The sequence below is a fragment of the Pinus tabuliformis genome, chromosome Q (assembly GCF_031772625.1).
Source record: "Pinus tabuliformis cultivar Carrire ecotype Pingquan chromosome Q, CPIR1, whole genome shotgun sequence".
Lineage (NCBI taxonomy): Eukaryota > Viridiplantae > Streptophyta > Pinopsida > Pinales > Pinaceae > Pinus > Pinus tabuliformis.
The window spans coordinates 783597133-783617021 of NC_142296.1; the positions used below are offsets into that span (position 1 = coordinate 783597133).

The following is a 19889-nucleotide window of genomic DNA, read 5'->3' on the forward strand; positions in this document are numbered from 1 at the left end:
TATGCATATTTCTATACATGAAGAGGGTCCAGTTAATATTTTTTCACTCCTTTGTAATATATATTATTTACTTCATTATTAATTTCATTGTAGTAAACTATGGAAATTTTAGGAATTGGAGGTTTTAGTCCCATCCCTGGATCAAATGGGATAATGGGGGATGTGACCATGGACTTAGTAGAAAGGGGATAATTACAGAGTATGGTGGTGAAAATGGATGTTTGTGATTACCAAAGTATCCAAATATCTATAAATTTAGGTCATTTGAAATTCTGATAGTCATATTTTTGTAAATTACTTGGAATCCCCCCAACTGATGACAGATTCTAGATATCTAGAAGATCCAAAATCAGGCAATCACCCTTTTTTATATGTTACCTTGAATTTTTGTAACAAATAACAAAATTTGGATATCTAGAAGATTTAGAATCTAGAAATTCACCATTTTTCTTTAATTGCCTATATTCTTCCCATCCTTTGAAAAAATCCAAACACTCATAGGATCTAGATTTCTCTATTTATTTGGATCCAAAAATTTGGGAATATAGAACTTCCTTAAACAATGCATTTTGGAAAAACTTGGATCTATATGCTAGCGAGACAAAACATGTGGTGGATATGTGCACCCACATAGGATGAACCCACCTAAAGTGTGACATGGCATATGAGGTGGTTGATTATGTGTCACTGACAACATGGAAATTCGAATAGGGTTTGATGACATAACATTTTGACATGGCATTCCAACATGATGTGGAAATGTGCCATGCTGATGTGGAATCTGAGAATCTAGAGGTCTGGCATTTTATTTAGATTAGCGTTTAAGAAAATTCTAGATGAGTAGATTTCTAGACATCCAAAAGGTTTACTATTTGAATGAGTGCCTTATCTAGATTTGGATGAATATGGAAAAATAAGAAAATAATGTGGAGAAAATATGCCAAATATGAATATGACAAGGCCCAATGAGGTGTTCATATTGTGAACATGGCACAGTAGGGTGGTGACATGTGGTACAACTTGCCACATGTCAGAATGTATCAAGATGTTTCACTATGGAGTGGTGACACGTGGACAAAGGACTACCACATGTCGATGATATGGATGTGAACATGGAACTAAGAAGGATATTTTTTCTTATGAGCATAACTTTGTGTCCATAGCTCTTAGTTGGATGAAATTTAGGTTGGAAAACTCTCAATGAGTAGAATACAATGGTGATATCGGTAATGAAGTTTAAGGTGTTTGAAATAAGATGAATTTAGATAACCCAATCTCTTTAAGGTAGAGTAAAGGGTTGGGACTTACATAGAACAATGAGACCATAGAAAATTAATTATGTATCAAGTTTTCACCTTCAACTTTTGTGATTTGAATATTATTTGAAGTTACTTTCAATCTTTTATTCAAATTACATTGATAAGTTTATTCTTTCTACTAGGATTAAGAAAAACAATGACCTCCTCTTGTTGAATACATCCATATACCTATAATAAGAATTTTTCATATGAAAATAAATCCCTAGTTTTCTTCTTATCCTTCTTTGCAACATGAGACAACCTATCTAAAAACACTTTTTTCAAATTTGGCATATGAAAGATTCTTCTTCTTGCTATAGTGAAGTGACTTCTACCATTTTTCTGCATCATCTTTTAAATTCAAATAAATCCACAATGTCCATAGTAGTCGACATTTAGACTCAGTTCGTTTATATATTATTTAATAATGGTATCATCATATTTTTTGCAAAATACATTTTTCTTAAAAACCTAGAAATAGAACTATGGTTTTGAAAAAAATCACTTACTTTTCAATGTGACTCCTTTATGTGGTTAGGGTTTGAGGTTGAAAAGATAAATTATTGTAACTTTAACTATACTTCTCGAGACCCAAATTATGAAATGACATGGATTTTATGGATCTAACAGAACTAGTTTAACTTAAATCCATGCACTCTATCAAAAGATATTCAATCCATAGAATTCTTTGTTATCACCAAAAAACCCAAAAAAATTGTTAATAATTTTTCTTCCCAAACTCCATTATAATTTTTCGTTAATTTGGTTTTTTCAAGAGGAATACAGTTATTTTTTGTGCAAGTGGAAAATTTATCTATATTCCATATGAGGAATATACATGTTTTGGTCCTCAAGGGACTATTCATTCTCATCATGTCACTTCAGGAATTGAACCTAGGGGGGATAATCTATGTCATTCCTCCCAACCACCTGAGGAAAAACCAATTAACAAGGAATGCAATTTCAAATTATATTCTCCAAATTATACGTAGAATGTTTTAAAAGTTGTCCTAAATGTTGTCATCCTTTTTCTTACCATAAAAATCAATAGAAAGAAGGGGAAATTTTCTCACTTTGTGTACAAATATTCTCCCAGTTCATATCCAAGAAAGATTATGTATATCACTTGTACTAAAATTTCAAGTATATACGAGAGAATCCACCTAAAATTTCAAATATACACAAGATAATCCACCATAAAACTTTGGAAATAAACCCTTAAACACCATGATTATCCAAGACACTCATCATGAACATCACAATAATATAGAGACAAAGAACCCTTAAGAAAGGATAACATCATCAAATATTCCTTATGGAAGGAATCACTTTATAATTCATGTTTTCTATAAGACAATATAGTCAATAGACCTCCAATACAATCATAATCATGTGTATTTATAGCTTCTCATGAGTATTCATAGGGGTCTTTGCCAAATTCCCCTTACTATTATAGTATTTCCTTTTAATTACATATTGGCCTTATTATATTATTATGGCCACATTATATTTATTATCCCCTTGGGTACCTCCCTAGGTATCCTATATTATCTTCCATAAGTACATTACACAATCAATGACTCAACCATCATGTTCATAATCATCATCGTATTTAAGAAGTCAAAAGCATTCAACAATGTCAAAGCATCTTAGCTCGAGTGGTTTGGTGAACAATTTGTTTCTCCAATTGCATGGGTTCAAGTCTCTAGAGACATGTTGTAACATGCCCATTTGTGGCATTAATGAAATAGTTGTACCTAGTGTAATAGTGGTAGTGAATCTTTCAAAGTTTCGAATTCTCCAAAATTTCTCGTTCCGGTTTAAAAACAAAAACAAAAAACAAACAATTCTACAACATATAATTACCTTTTTTCATGGATGCAATCTAGGCTCTTTTCATATATTGTTAAAGTTTAAGGTCCAATAAATCATTCAATACTTGCTTCAATGCATATAAAAAATCAACATTCATCTTTTGTCATCAAGTATTCAAAATTCATAAGCACCACTCACTTGTCTATGTCCAAGTTAATTTAGCACTCTATTACTTCCACCATATGCTAGTGGAAAAAAAAAATCATTATATACCCATTACTTCCACCATATGTTAGTGGAAAAACTTTGTCATTATACACCCATTAATATTTAATTTCATAATAATTCGCCAAATGCTAATATCATAACTTTCAAATAAATCATTACTAAGTCTTCCACAACTATACATCATTATCAAAAACCATTTTACCTAATAATAAATGCATCTTCCCAAATTAGGAGGGTTTTATTTAATTTTGGTTGCCCCTTTGAGTTCATTTAGCCTTTAAACCCTCTAGCTTGTCTTTCCTCCATCCAGCTCCCCCTTTTCCTTAGAAATCTAGTCAATCTCTGGTTTATTCACCCATGTTTCCCAGTTATCTAGGCTTTATGATCTAGAGAGGGCCCAAAAGCCGCAACCTAAGCCTCATGTCCAATATCAGACTAGCTAAAGGACAAGTCGCGCTCCCAAAAAACCATGATAGGTCTAAATTTGTGACCTGTGACCCTTTGACCCTGAGACTTGTACGACCCACGCAACCTTGCGACCCAGCCACTCCCAAGACTGGTGACCCTATGATTCACCCCAGTCTCTGACCATGTTAACTCAAGTCACCAATTCACTATTTTGGAACTCCTTTTCTCTCCGACCTCCTGTTCCTAGCGACCCAGCAACCCCCCTCTGAGTTGAAATCTAAGCTTGAAATTTTCCCATATTATGAAGCTCTTCTAGCCATTTTCTTTTGTTTTACGTTATTCATGTCATATTCTCATCATGTGATTGTTTGTTTGACATGCCAGGTGACGTAGACATCGATTGCATATTTATTTCCTCTTTCTCTGGAAAAATGGCGCCTTTGATAGTCAAGCATTTCAACAAGAGTGTTGAAACCAGTGTCCAAGAAAGCCACAAAGGCCTACCACATCCTATCTACATGGACACTGCATGCAACATCAATAAGACTACCAAACTCTCATGGTTCGATATATATGCATAATTTTCTAAGAAGGACATCCCTGAGGACCAAGAAGACTTCAAGCTATACTTCAACGTCAAGATATCTAGGCTCCACAAAATGACCTCATATACACATGTATTCCTATGTGCAGATACCATTAATTGGATTATATTGAACGCTGGCATAGATCGGTGGGTAGAAAGGAACCATACAGGTGGCCTTCACAACTATCTTATCTCCAGGCATTGTTGTTTATTACAGGTTTCCAGATAAGGAAGAGTCCTTTAATACCAAGTGGTTGTCAGACTTCCCGATACCAGTAAAAGATATTTTAAGGTCTTGGTGGCAAGACCCTTCTAAGTTTCAAGTGAAAAATGATCAAGTGTACTAGACAAAACTCCTTAAGAAGGTTTACCATCTCATGGTCACAATGATGAATTGATTGTAGAGAAGGCCTGACATCGATACCTTTCTTGGGACATGGATCCCTATCATGTACGTTGTCTCCACCAAAGGCATAATCTTCAACTGGGATAGCATCCTTGCTTCTGCGTTGAATACCAACATACATGCAGTGAAGTATCCTGAGGCGGATCATCGGTTATAATTCTATATGGAATCATACCTATTAGATGCGGTATGTGCAAGGTTTCATATTGACAGTTGGAGTTATAACTAGACAACAAGTGCAGAAAAACCCATGCATCAGCGTTATAAGATCTTTTAGTATCCAGGCTACAAGAGTGTGCTTGAGTCCAGTTCTAAGTCTTTCATCACCCCTTAATACCAGTTTCTCCTCGAAGAAGAGCCTCCTTGCATGTAAAATAGAGCTATGGAGACAATTATCAATGTATCATATTGGTTTCTCATCTAGGAGGGAACGTTCATCAAGGTCTTTGGCTCGCACAAACCTTTTCATGCACTTCCCAAGTTCGCCACAGACAAATTAATACTAAGGTAAGTATGTTACCAGATGACTACAGGCTTCTCGGAGACACTGAATAAGGGCAATAAAATTCCCTATCCTGCCTTCCCACTCCCCATTCGAGCATATATTATTGAGAGCTTTAAGGAAGTCAAAGAAGAGGTTGAGGACATGAAGGGATTTCATTTTGTGACTCTAAGTCACTCTATGTATGACCCCAAAAGGATGGTAGTCGCGCATTGTAATAAGGCTAATTTTAATTGGTCATACCCGCATACCAAGCAGAGCCACGAAGATAAGATCAGAAATTGGTACAATGCGTCCATAGAATTCAGCTCAAGCGAGGAACAAGAAAAGTAAGACAAGAAGGTTGAGCACTCCCAAGAGAACATAAGTCTACAAGCTAGGTCTGCCTTGCTCAAGAGAAAAGGGGAGTGACAAAAGGCAAGTGGCAAACTTAAAAGGCATAAAAGTGAAGAACCAAAAGACCCTCCGAGCGAGCAAGAGGAAGAGGAAGATGGTCAAACTCTAGAGGAAATAAATGCAATCTGGGCTCTTTTCATATATTGTTAAAGGTTAAGGTCTAATAAATCCTTCAATACTTGCTTCAATGCATATAAAAAATCAGCATTCATCTTTTGTCATCAAGTATTCAAAATTCATAAGCACCACTCACTTGTCTATGTCCAAGTTAATTTAGCACTCTATTAATTCCACCTTATGCTAGTGGAAAAAATTTATCATTATATACCCATTACTTCCACCATATGTTAGTGGAAAAACTTTGTCATTATACACCCATTAATATTTAATTTCATAATCATTCACCAAATACTAATATCATAACTTTCAAATAAATCATTATTAAGTCTTCCACAACTATACATCATTATCAAAAACCTTTTTACCTAATAATAAATGCACACACATAACCACTCAATAAACATCAAGGTCAACTATGGGTACATGCTACCATTATATACATAAGAGGTATAGCATTATACCATTAAAGGAAACTATTTAATCCAAATGATCAAATTTTTGCAACCATTTTGATCATCATCTACAAATAATTTCAGAAAGTTTTGTTTTCACCAACCAGTTAAGATTATCCCCATCATATAAGCTAGAACAACAACCAAAAGTGTACATCCTTATGAACCATTATATTTCAAAAACATTATGTTGTAGCCACTGCAACAACCCTCCCAAAATTTCTGCCCCTTCAAAATTTTGGGGCCGACCTTTCACTTACCTCTAAAATATTGCCTCAACATCTTAGCAGTAAGCCAAGGCTCCTTGGTACCCTCAAAATCCAATTTCTGCAGTACTTAATGTTCATATTCTTCCCAAGTCGTAGTTCTCACAAAATGAGCTTTCATATAGTTGAAATCAGTGACTTGCGACCTTCCTTTCCAAAAGTTTCTCTGTAGCCAATTCAAGTCACAAAGTCGCAATTTAGTTTAATGGACTAACTTAAAATTTTATGATCATCAACTCCATGTGACTACGCAACTGGGTCGCTAGGTCGCAACATATTTTATGCTATGGCTCAAAAATTTGTGACCCTCACTAGCTTCCGACTTAGCAACCTCTCGCTTTGAGGTCACCAGGCACAAGCCATTCCTATTGTTCAAGACCAAGATCGCGACCCCACAACCCTGCGACCTCAACCTTATAGGTTTCCAAGTCATGAATTCACATGATACTCTAAGACATATTTTGTGACCTCGCGACCTTTTGACCCAGATACCTATGTTAGCTTCGCATGTGCGACATTTTTTTATTTAACTCTCTCGTCCTCGGTTCATTTTTTCATCCCATTGGAGTGCTTGAGTGGCTGGAAGGCTAGGCGACTAAGGGAGGTGTGCGACTTCTTCTAGGTATGTGACCTTTCCTCTCCCCTGTGATCACTATTCCTCACCATTTTTCCTCCCTGTCAGTGTGACCTTTCATCTTCCCAAATTAGGAGGGTTTTATTTCATTCCGGTTTCCCCTTTTAGTTCATTTAGCCTTTAGACCCTATAGCTTATCTTTCCTCCATCTAGCTCCATCGTTTCCTTAGAAATCTAGCCAATCTCTAGTTTATTCACCGTTGTTTCCCAGTGATTTGGGCTTTAGGATCTAGAGAGGGCTCAAAAACCACATCCCAAGCCTCGTTTTCCCTATCGGACTAGTTGAAGGACTCCCAAAAAGCCATGATAGATCTAAAGTTGCGACCTACAACCTGTACGACCTTGCAACCTTGCGAACCTGAGACATGTGCAACCCACATGACCTTGTGACCTAGCCACTCCCACGACTTGCGACCCTATGATTAACCCCAGTCTCTGACCCAGTTAACTCAAGTCACCAAGTCACTATTTTGGAACTCCTTTTCTCTCCGACCTCCTGTGCCTTGCAACCCAGCAACCCCCCTCTGACCATAAATCTAAGCCTGAAATTTTCTCGTATTATGAAGCTCTTCTAGCCATTTGCTTTTGTTTTACATTATTCATGTCGTCTCTGTCATCATGTGATTGTTTTTTTGACATGCCAAGCGATGTAGACATCAATTGCATATATATTTCCTCTGGTATTCAATCCTTCCCGCAAGAGTGTCGAAATCAGTTTCTAGGAAAGCCACAAAGTCCCACTGCCTCCTATCTATAGGGACACTGCATGCAACATTAATAAGACTACCAAACTCTCCTAGTTTGACATATATGAAGAATTTTCTGAGCAGGACATCCCTACGAACCAGGAAGACTTCAAGGTATACCTCAATGTCAAGAAATCTAGGCTCCACAAAGTGGCCTCACATCCGCCTGTCTCCTTGTGTGTAGAGACCATCAAATGGATTATTAAAAATGCTGGCACAAATCGGTGGGTAGTAAGGAACCATATAGGTGAGGCCTTCGCAGCTATCTCATCTTCATACACTGTTTTTTATTACAAGTTTCTAGATAAGGAAGAGACCTTTAATACCAAGTGGCTATCAGACTTCCCGATACCAACAAAATATATTTTAAGGTCTTGGTGGCAAGACCATTCTAAGTTTTGGGTGAAAAATGATCAAGTGTACAAGACAGAAGGCCTTAAGAAATTTTACCAACTCATGGCCACAATGATGAATTAATTGTACGGGAGGCCTGACATCGATACATTTCTCAGGACATGGATCCCTATCATGTACGTTGTCACCACCAAAGGCATAATCTTCAAGTGGGATAACATCCTTGCTTCCACATTGAAGACTAACGTACATGCAGTAAATTATCCTGAGGTGGATCACCGATTATAATTATATATGGCACCATACTTGTTAGATGCGGTATGTGCAAGGTGTCATTTTGACAGTTGGAGTTATAACTAGACGACAAGTGCAACAAAACCTGTGCATCAACATTATAAGATATTTTGGGACCTGGGCTACAAGAGTGTTCTTGAGTCCACTTCTAAGTCTTTCATTATCCCTTTATACCATTTGCTCTTCGGTGAAGACCCTCCTTGCGTGTAAAAGAGAGCTATGGAGATAATTACTAGTGTAGCAGATTGGTTTCCCATCCATGAGGGCACATTCATCAAGGTCTTTGGCTTGTACAAACCCCTCATGCACTTGCCTGGTTCACCACAAAAACATTACTACTAAAGGAAGTATGTTACCAGATGACTACAAGATTCCCGTAAACATTGAATAAATGCAATAAAAATCTCTAGCTCGCCTTCCCACTCACCATTGGAGCATATATTGTTGAGAGCTTTAAGGAAGTCAAAGCAGAGGTCGAGGACATGAAGGGATTTCATTTTGTGACTCTTAAGTAATTGTACGTATGACCCCAAAAGTACGGTAGTCGTGCATTGTAAGAATGCTAATTTTAATTGGTCATACCCACATACCAAGCAGAGTCACGAAAATGAGGTCATAAATTTGTAAAATGCGTCCAAAGAATTCAGATCAAGCGAGAAACAAGAAAAGGAAGACAAGCAGGTTGAGCATTCCCAGGAGAACATAAGCCTACATGCTAGGTCTGCCTTGTTCAAGAGAAAAGGGGAGTGACAAAGGCAAGTGGGAAGTTTAAAAGGCATAAAAGTGAAGAACCAAAAGACCCTCCGAGTGAGCAAGAGGAAGAGGAAGATGGTGAAACTCTGGAGTAAATAAATGCAAACGTGGCCAGGAAAAAGTAGAAGCTAAAAAGGAAAAGAGAAGAAGAGCTGAGGAAGTCACAGAAATTTGGTGATCATCAACTCGAGGACCTTCAAGAGCAACATCTTGAAGAAGAAAGAAGGAATAAATAGTAAGAGGAAGAATGATTGAAAAAAGAGGATGAGGAGCGGCAGGACCAAGAAGAAAATGAAAAGGGGAGGTGAGAGAAATACGTGTTGGAAAGGAAGAAGTAGCAAGAAGAATAACTCAAGAGGAGGTGGGAGCAAGAAGAGAAGGAAAAGAAGAGGATCAAAGAGGAACATAGGAGAAAGGCGGATGAGGAAAAAAGGAAACAAGAAGAAGAGAAGCTGAAGAAAAGAAAGGAGAAGATCAATGAGAAAAACAAGCAACATCTCCAACAACAACAACACCAAGAGTATGATGCATGGGATGAACTTCCTCAATTATATGTTCCTCCGTCCACCCCCATTACCGAAGGGAACTTAACCCTTAAGTAATTGGGCATTCCTGATGAAGCAGAGGAGGAAGTATTGGATCTCACAAGACTTACTTTTGACCAAGTAAATCATAATATTATGCAGGAAAGAAGAAAGTATTATGCTAGGAACCCTGTAGAACCCCTGTCTATGACCATAGAGAAAGACATTTTCCTATATAGTACAGTAAATCCTGGGATGATTTCTTCGACCAAAATTGTCTTTGTAGTTGTGACTGAGCTAAATATGGGAAGAATGAGCAAGAATATCATAGAACTTCAGGGCAAGCTCTACACATCTGAGTAGAGATCTGCAAAGGCAGAAGAAGACAAGAAAAGGCTCAAAGAAGAAAATAAATGTATGTGCCTTTCTCACTCAAGCACGAAATAACTACAGACATCAATCAAGGAAGAAGGTTATACCCTGATATACTCCATGGCAACGGTCTATGACAATATTTCAAAGTTGCATCACACCATGTCCCCTATCCTAACCATACAGATCAACACGGAGGAAAATTCCACCATGCTAAACAAGATATCACAACTCTCAATAACATTCATGAGTATAAAAATAAGTATCTAGAAGAACCAAGAGTTCTCCCAAAGAAGGATTGGATAACCACCGAGAATGACAAAGTCCAAATATGCATTAGTATCCAATCATGGGATAAGTTGACTAGGGATGTTGATAGGGTTTTCACCTCTTACAAATAGTTGTTGAGTGGGTTGGGGTCTTTGATTGAATTTCATGGGTTTCCTTCCATAGGAGAAGTTGGAGAAGTAAGGAAGTAGGAGGAAATCCTACAGGAGATTCAAGAATTTCTTGACCCTTTCAAGCAAGCTTCCAACACAAGAGATTTGCAAGTCACGAAGGAAAACATTACATGGTATGTGATTGGAGCTAGTGAGGATGTACATAAAGTTGCTAACTTTATCCAATCAAATCAAGGTCAAGAGAAGCACTCTCATTCCATATGCCCATGAATTCCTCCACATACATGATGAAGAGAAGCCAAAGGTGGCCACAATAGTTGTTGATTACAAGCTTTGGCGCACAATTAGTTGCACATATATGTCCCAGAATTGTCTATTACTAAATTGTTAGAGTATGATCAATTTCTTTTGTTATGAATATAAATATAGGATAGGGTAGAACCAAGTATGAATTGATGGGAGAAAATGGCTCTGAAACAGCGCTCCGCAGAAGACCGCGACGGTTTCGGTTGAAGACATCTCAGCATGGCCGCAGGACCACAGGGAACGGTCGTTCTGTCGGGCGTTAAGGGGTTTTTTTGGAACAGGCGACAGCACGACGGCGACGGGAGCAGTTATGAACTCGGACGGCATGGAGGACTTTCCGGTAACGGACCTCGTGGACTATTCCGAGGATCCGCTATCTGGACAGTCAGTGTTCACCGAACCCATTTTCACATCTTCGGTTTTCGCATCTAATCCTGCAAATGACCTTCTGACTAGGGTTAACCTGACGTCTATTGCCTCGCCGGAACGGGATCTCGAGGCTCCGTCGTTATCTCCCGGGACCGCCTTCTTGCTCGCATCTTCATACCTCGAGGCTCTGACTCTCGAAGATATCCCTCCCACTCCGATTGTTTTACCTTCCTCGCTCTCGGAACCTAGGGTTCATGTGCCCCCGCAGTCGAACCCGGCTACCCCCTCCGCGTCAAAAGGGCCCAAGCCCTCAGGATGTTTCGGTACTCCCGTGGTAAATTCATGTGCTCCAGGGCCTTCCTCGGCAGGCAATTCAAACCCTCTTTCAGATCATCCATCCGCCCCGAGAACAAAGAAGCAGAGGGCAAGATGCGTTAGGGCTATCAGGAAGGAAACCACAGTCACTTTCGGGAATTCGATAAGTTTCGAGGAAACTATGGCGCTCGCTTGCACCGTCTTGGTGGGTCACGTGCGAGGACGCACATTCTCGGCGGACCGCTTGCTTCGATGGGTTAAGGAAATCTGGGGCTCCCTTCTCCCTCAGCTTCCTGAGGTTGAGGTACTCCCCCGGGGATGGTTCACCCTCCAATTCGCTAAGGAAGATCATACGAACATTGTACTTGAGAACTATTGGCACATTGAGACAGCTCCCGTACTCTTGAAGCGATGGACCCCGTTATTTGATCCTGAAAGGGAGCAGATCGCTGCTGGACCTCTGTGGGTAAGGTTACCTGGACTCCCTCGGCAATATTGGAATGAGGAGGCCTTCATCAAAATTGGAAACGCTCTGGGGACATACTTGGATCATGACCGCTCTTATGTAGATACTCGGAGAAGAACCATGGCGCGCATCCTGGTACATCTTGACACCAGGGAAGGATTAGAGGAGGACATCACCCTGCAATGGGGAAGGCACAAGCGCATTCAGATACTGGATTATGAGGGTGTTCCATTTCGGTGCAACCGGTGTCACCAGGTAGGGCATCTCTATAAGGATTGCCCTCTCAATAAACGCGAGAACAGCCCTCCTAAATATACTCCTATTGTTCCTCGAAGAACTGCGCCTCAAATATCCCCGCCTCAGATGGTTACATCAACTCCACATGGAGCGCTTCATCATCCTCCGTCTACTACTGAGGGCACATCCACTCCTCCCATGACAAGAACAAGGGCAGCAGCTGCAGCAATTCAGAAATCGGGTACTGATCTATCTCCTTCATCTCATACTCTTTCCCTATCATCTGATTGCATTAATTCTATCTCTGTATCAAAGGCTCAGTGCTCTATCCCGCCGCCCCCTCCTACTACTGCTACAATCCCTCCTTCCCTTACCCTTGATCATTCCTCGTCCCCATCTCGCCCTATAGTGCCTCTCCCTGAATCAAATCCGCCTCACCATTATTCTCTCCGGCCCCGACCCTCTCAATCTGTCTCTGATGGTACCTCGGGGCTGAGCATTATTCCCCCTGATCCTGGTCACACCTCATCCAGGGGACGAAAATCAAATTTGAACAAAGCCATTCGGCGTGCTGGGGCTGAAGTTGCTTCGGGACGTCAATCCACCATTGTCGGGGCCCTTAGAGCTACAAACCCCCTACAGCGGGGTCCCCCATGAAGTGCCTATCCTTTAACTGCAGGGGTTTAGCTAGCTCCCCCAAAAAACTAGCCCTAAAACGACTTTTTCAGGTCGAATTACCAGACATCATTTTCCTTCAAGAGACTTTGGGTTCTGCAGAATCTATATCTCTTGCCCTAAAATCGATTGCGCCAAAGTGGCAGTACATTGGGCTGGATGCTATGGGCCGTTCGGGTGGAATGGCCATTGGACTCAATCCTTACTCCATCAGACTGGACTCTTCATGGGGAGGGCCAGGATATTTGGGTGCTGACATTTTTTCCAAAGACCTTGGGCTGTCACTGCGTATCATCAACATCTATGGACCCTGTCAGCAGAGAGAAGGATTTTGGCGCACCCTCCTTGATCGATCATTGATGCAAGAGGAAAACCTGATCATTGGAGGAGACCTAAATTTCTCCTTGGGATATGGTGAATCATGGGGCTCATCAGCACAAGCAGACCCCATATCAGACTTCATGAGGAACCTGCTCGATCAACATGATCTCATCGACATCCCCATGAATCACCCTCTTCCCACATGGAGAAATCGAAGGATCGGGCCAGCAGCTTTGGCTCGTAGACTTGATCGTTTTTTGATCAAAGGACCGCTGCTTCGCCATCTCCATCATTATAAGCAGTGGGTGAGTACTGGGGGAATTTCGGATCACTCTCCCATCCTGATGGAAATTATGGGTCCTCACCCTAAACCAAAAGCCCCTTTCAAATTCAACCATCTATGGTTGCAGGACCCTGGTTTCTCTAAACTGGTCACGGACTTTTGGGCAGCACACCCTATTAGCAGGGAACCCTCTTTGGCTAGGGGTTTTGTCAAAAATCTGACGGAACTTAAACATATTGTGATTGAATGGGCAAAGATGAAAAAAGCCAAGGAAGATGAACTGCTCATCTCGATAGAAGCAGACATTCACGCTATGTTGGATGAACAAAACCTGGGCTTTATCTCTGTGGAAAGCAAACACAGGCTGGTCGAACTAGAGAAGCAGAAGCACAGTATACTCAAGCTCAGAGAGGAATCGATCAGGTTGAGAAGTAGAGCTACTTGGCTCAAGGCAGGGGATGAAAACTCCAGATTTTTTCATAATTTTGCAAATGGGAGGAGAGTGGCAAATACCATTTGGAACCTACCCTATCCTGATGGGGGTCTGGCAGACTCCTTCAACAAGCTCTCCAGTCTAGGCACTTCCTATTTCAAGGGTATCTTCAAATGCCCTGAGGGAACCAACCTTGCTGAGATCATCCGCGTAGCATCCCATTTCCCGAGGTTTGTTAACAATGAAGACTTGGAGGATCTTAATGCACCGGTCACCATGATCGAATTGGAGAACACCATAAAATGGTTTCAGAAGGAAAAGAGTCCTGGCCCCGATGGATGGACCATTGAATTCTATCTGGCCTTTTATGACATCATTGGAGAAGACATCTTGAAGGTGGTGGAAGAGAGCAGAACCTCTGGTCAGATCTATCATGCTATTAATACCACCTTCATTGCTCTCATACCTAAATCAGACTCTCCATCATCCTTCGCTGATTTTCGTCCCATTTCGCTATGCAATGTTCTCTATAAGATCATATCCAAGATCATTGCAAATAGGATCAGACCCATTTTATCCAAACACATCGCTCCACAGCAATTCGCTTTCTTGGAAAACAGGCAGATTCATGAAGCCATTGGCTCTGCACAGGAAGCCATTCACTCTATTTGGACTAAGCACCTCAAGAGCATTCTTCTCAAAATTGATCTCTCTAAGGCTTTTGATAGAGTCAGCTGGCTTTACATCAAGATGATTCTCATCCATCTGGGCTTCCCGCATCAGCTTATCACTTGGATTATGGCATGCATTACTTCACCAACTTATAGTATTCTGATTAACGGCGCTGCATCCCATTTCTTCCACTCAGAGAGGGGACTCCGTCAGGGATGCCCCCTTTCCCCCCTCTTATTCCTATTGGTAACAGAAGCGCTCAGTCGACTCATCATTTCTGCAAAAAGGGAGGGAACTATCCGAGGCTTAAAGATCTCAGAAGCATGTTTTCTAACACACCTTCTGTTCGTGGACGATGTCCTTATTCTCCTTGATGGAAGTATCCGGGACACCTCATCCTTCAACAGAATCCTTAAACTATTTTCTCATGCCACGGGAATGGTGGTAAATCAGGAGAAGTCCTCCATCACTTTGGTAGGTACTTCTGTAGCTGAATCATATTCGGCTATGCAGGCTTTTCCATTTATCACTCAGCCTCTGGATCGAGGTCTTAAATACCTTGGATATTGGCTAAAGCCTACAAATCAAAAAATTGCTGACTGGGTGTGGCTTGTCACCAAGATTGAAAAGAAAATATCATGTTGGTACTTCAGATACCTCTCCAGAGCGGGAAGGTTAACTCTGATCAAATCAGTGCTGGAAGCGACCCCTGTATTTTGGATGGCATTAGCATGGATCCCCCGGAACATCCTCTCAAAGATTCAGAGACTATGCAACAGATACTTGTGGGCTGGAAAGGAAGAGAAGCGCACCTTTGCTTGGATCTCTTGGAGCAAGATTGCTCTCCCCAAGAAATGGGGGGGATGGGGATTAAAGGACCTGGCATCCTTTGCAAAAGCTCTTGCTGCAAAGATGGGTTGGGCACTGCTGACTTCCCACAGTCTATGGACTGACATAGCATACCATAAGTACATCTGGCCTCTCGACATCATCGATTGGGCTAGACTTCCAAACTGGAACAGAACGGGCATCTCTTCCATATGGAAAGCCCTCCTACACTCCCTCCCCCTTCTCAGAAGCAATATCGTGTGGCGCATCAGAAGTGGAAACAGAGCTCGCATAGGTATGGACCCATGGAGTGGATGCGGAGGCAGACACAGGCTCCCACCAGATCTGATTGCCCTCCTAAACTCCCGTGGCATCAGGGTGCTTGCACAGATTGCTGATCCTGAGGGCTCTGACATACTACACCAGGCTTGGAAATCTGGCACTCAATTAGATATCCCGATCAGATGGCACGAACCCTGGAAAGAATATTGCGATGCCCTCTCTGAATCCCATATCAGAATTGTGGAAGGGCCGGATGAACTCATCTGGCAGATTGCTGATAGTGGGATTTACTCTCCTCGTGAAGGATATAAACTCATCATTAACCACAGAAAGCCGGAAGTGCTAGACAGATGGTGGCACCAGATATGGAAGTTAACTGCATCGCCCAGATCCAAATTATTTTCTTGGTGTGTCCTCCGCAATCGCATTCCCACTGATGAATACCTCAAGCGTAGGGCAGTATCGGGACCCTCGCGTTGTGTGCTGTGCAAAGCAGACACAGAGACCACTGAACACTTATTCTTAAGATGCCCCATTGTTATACAAATATGGCATAATATCAAATTTCACATACAGTACTCAGGAGACTGGTCTGGTACAGACCTTATCAGCGCTTGGATAGATTGGGGGAACAAACACAGTGGCTCGAAAATTATAAACCTCCCTATCATTGTTAACTGGTCTATTTGGAAGTCCAGAAATAGAATGATATTTGATGGATGGGAGGCTAGGTGGCCACTCGTTGAAGCTGGCATCATCTCAGCATACAACGAATTACCAAATCCTCCTCCCACAAAACAGCGACGGCCGACCCCTCCTCCCAATATCGACATGGGCTCGCCATGGGCTTATTTCGACGGGGCTGCAAACGAAAATGGCTGCGGAGGGGGTATCATTTTACACATATCCTCGAGGCACTTCTTTCATATCAAAGTAGGATTGGGGGCTGGCACAAACAATTATTCTGAGCTCATTTCTCTCCGACATCTGTTACATTTTGCACTCAGTCACCAATGCACCAGCATCAACATATTTGGCGATTCTCAGATTGTTATAAACTGGGTCAATAGAGATACCACATGTCACTCACACACTCTAAATGTATTGCTTGATGAAGTATTTATACTAAAGGATGCTTTTAACTTTTTTCACATCTCTCATATATACAGAGAACATAACCAGACTGCTGACAAGCTTTCCAAGGAGGCTGCGGTGATGGAGAATGGGTTATGGGAAATCACTGAATTTTTGGATCAGCAGGAGCAGAAATACTACCATCGGCCATATATAGACCCGACATATCCTACTGCGGGTCAACAGGCGACATAACAAAACAGTTTATGAGGATTTGACTGCACAACATGATATAATTTGAAATAGATTGAGGATTGCCAAAAATGGCACCAATTTTGCACAATTTTTGAAAATGTAACAGACAGATATACAGCACAGACATGCAAATTTTTTGTGAAAATGTACAGAACAGTTGGCATATGCTTCAAAGCATCTACATATGTAATCTTTCATATTTATAATGAAATATTACGGATTTTTCCAGTGGAAAAAAAAGAACCAAGTATGAATTTTAAAGGTCATGAGGAAGTCCAAGAGTCATGGGTAGACCAAAAGTCACCCTCTTTCCTATAAATATACCCTCATGAAACATTTTAAAAGGACTTTTAGCTTTGGACTCATTCTGGTGTATATTGTTTTGAGAACTTATGATCTTCTAGTGAATGCAAGGAGTAACGGTCTATTTCCACTGATAGATTTGATGAAGACCTTGTATTTTGGTGTCATGAATATTATTAGCTTAATGAATTGAAAGTTTCTATGAGCTTTGGTGCACTGTCTCCTCATGTGTCTTTTGGTGTTGTGGGATTTTTTTTGCAACACATGGATGGTATATGATATGTTGACCTTATGCTTATGTTGATAAAATGTTTTTTTATATTGGCATGGTATCATTGTGGATTGTGCTCTCACTTGTGGTTTCAATGGTTAACAATCACGAACTCGTTCTTGGTTGCTGAACTTATTTCTTATGTATGCATGGTCTTATTTAAAGTCTTGCTAACAACACTTTTCTTAGAATTCATGCTTTGAAGTTATGTTGTTGTTATTTATGGTATCTATTTTATCGAGTGTTCATCAGTTACTTACTTGGATTTGTTGAGGTCTATTTCTTCTGCTTAACCGATACTCTCTATGTTGTCCAAAGCAAACCTCAACCAAGGAGATGGCAGGCAAGCCTACATACTAGATGGGATCCCTAAACCAATTGGTGTAGACTCTGATTTGGATTCTGCATCGGGGAGATCCACTAGCTATTAGCGGTAAATTCCAACATGTCAATAGATTTAGCGCTAGAAGGACCTACCTATGGTTTTGTGCATGGATTTCACACATAATTTTGGCCATGATGGCTTTCTTCCCATGGATTTTTGTCGATCTGGTCAAGGTAACTATGGTTATGTTCTAATCCAGGGTTAATGGATTTGGGTCTATGGATGATTTGGCATGTGTGTGTGTGTGTGTGTGTGTGTGTATATATATATATATATAGATTGTAACATTGAAAAGAATATAATGAAAAATCAACCCGGTAGTCCCAGTTTTGGGATCTGGGGGAATATCTCTGTGTATATCTGTTTTATGCTCTCGCCATTTTTTATTTTCTATTTTTAGAATTCGTATGCAAGTAATTTATGTACAAGGTTAAAAACTATAGGAGGTTCGATGGTCGGCATCAACACTCGCACTCGCCCTAAAACTTACCAATAAACTAGATATTAGCCTCATCCTACTTCCCCTGAAACACCTCTTCATCCCACTTTTGGTTCCCCTTGTGGGGATCTCCACCTCGGGGACTCTCAACCTCCTTCACTTGAGGATGCTCTAGTGGGTGAAAAAACTCCTCTCTATGAAGTCATGTATGAGCAACTAAGAGACTCATGCCCTATCACTCGGCAGTTTTCTAAGGGTATGCACTTCCCTGCCATAAGTTCACTCCCTAACCCACGCACTTCCAAACCTCACCATACCCATCAAGGCATCTTGGTTAATTTGGTACCACATTTGATTGGGATGATTTTGGATGACTATGTGGATGTCGTTGAAAGAATCTTAATTGAAGGATTGGAGAGCCCCCCAGCATCCGAGAGAGAAAGCCCTAAGAGAATCGTTACACGGGAAACTAACCAACCGCAATAGGATAATATACAAGGAAATAATAAATCATCATCAGAAAATGTCAGGGTCAATGATAAACCACCTAGGGGAAACCCTTAGGTGATCCAAAGGTTGGTGGATGATGAGAATATTAGGAATCGACATTACCTTTTCAATGTAGATCCCCCTCGCAATGAGTGACCTCTCAGGTTCCTGAGGAACTTGGGAAATTTCAGAAATGTTTGGAACTTTGGGTATTTAGGACATCTAAGGGTCCCTCGAGGTAATGGCAAACAACCCCGTCACACTGGTGAAGGGTATAGGTTAGGGACTGAAAGTGATTCTGAAGGAAATGCCAACCACATCATGTTTATAATGCCACCAAGAGCTAACCATCGACAACCTTTAACCTAGATGGCCCAATCCCCTTTAGGCATCCAAGGTCCTCTTCATGACATGCCTTGTCACCCTGAGAAACATCTCCTGAAGTTTGACCCTGAAAATGGAACCACAGTTGAAGATCATATCAGTAATTTTTACTTAGCCTTGCAAATGATGAGGGTGAAGTATGATGATGTTGCATGCAAGTTGTTTCTATACACCATGGAGAATGAAGTCGCGACATGGTATCACACCTTTCTGGTGGCTTCCATACGAAATTGGGATGAGTTCTGAAAGACCTTTCTCGAAAATTTCTCCAAAGATAAGACACCATCTATGCTCCTCTGCGAACTAAGCATGGACTTTAATTAGTGACTCACTACCATTTTGAATAAATTCCTTGCAGATGTGGCTCTTGATGATTCTATCACTATTGATTATTACACCAAATCTCTACTGTGTGATATCATTGTGTTTTTCAAGCGAGAATCTAACGCTACTTTAGTGGAAAATTTCACTAAATCTCCTGCCATAGAGAAGCATTTATTGTCCATAGGGGAATTTAAGCATGACACCCGAGAAGAGTCTAAGTCGA

At 40.8% G+C, this 19889-nt stretch overlaps 1 protein-coding gene across 1 annotated transcript; it reads left to right on the forward strand.

Moving 5' to 3' along the window:
- Nucleotides 1-13087: 13087 nt before the first annotated feature.
- On the forward strand, nt 13088-17071 carry LOC149221827 (uncharacterized). Its single transcript, XM_089387486.1, has 2 exons — nt 13088-14381; nt 14886-17071. The coding sequence occupies exons 1-2, from the start codon at nt 13088-13090 to the stop codon at nt 17069-17071; spliced, it is 3480 nt and encodes a 1159-aa protein (XP_089243612.1).
- Nucleotides 17072-19889: the final 2818 nt, after the last annotated feature.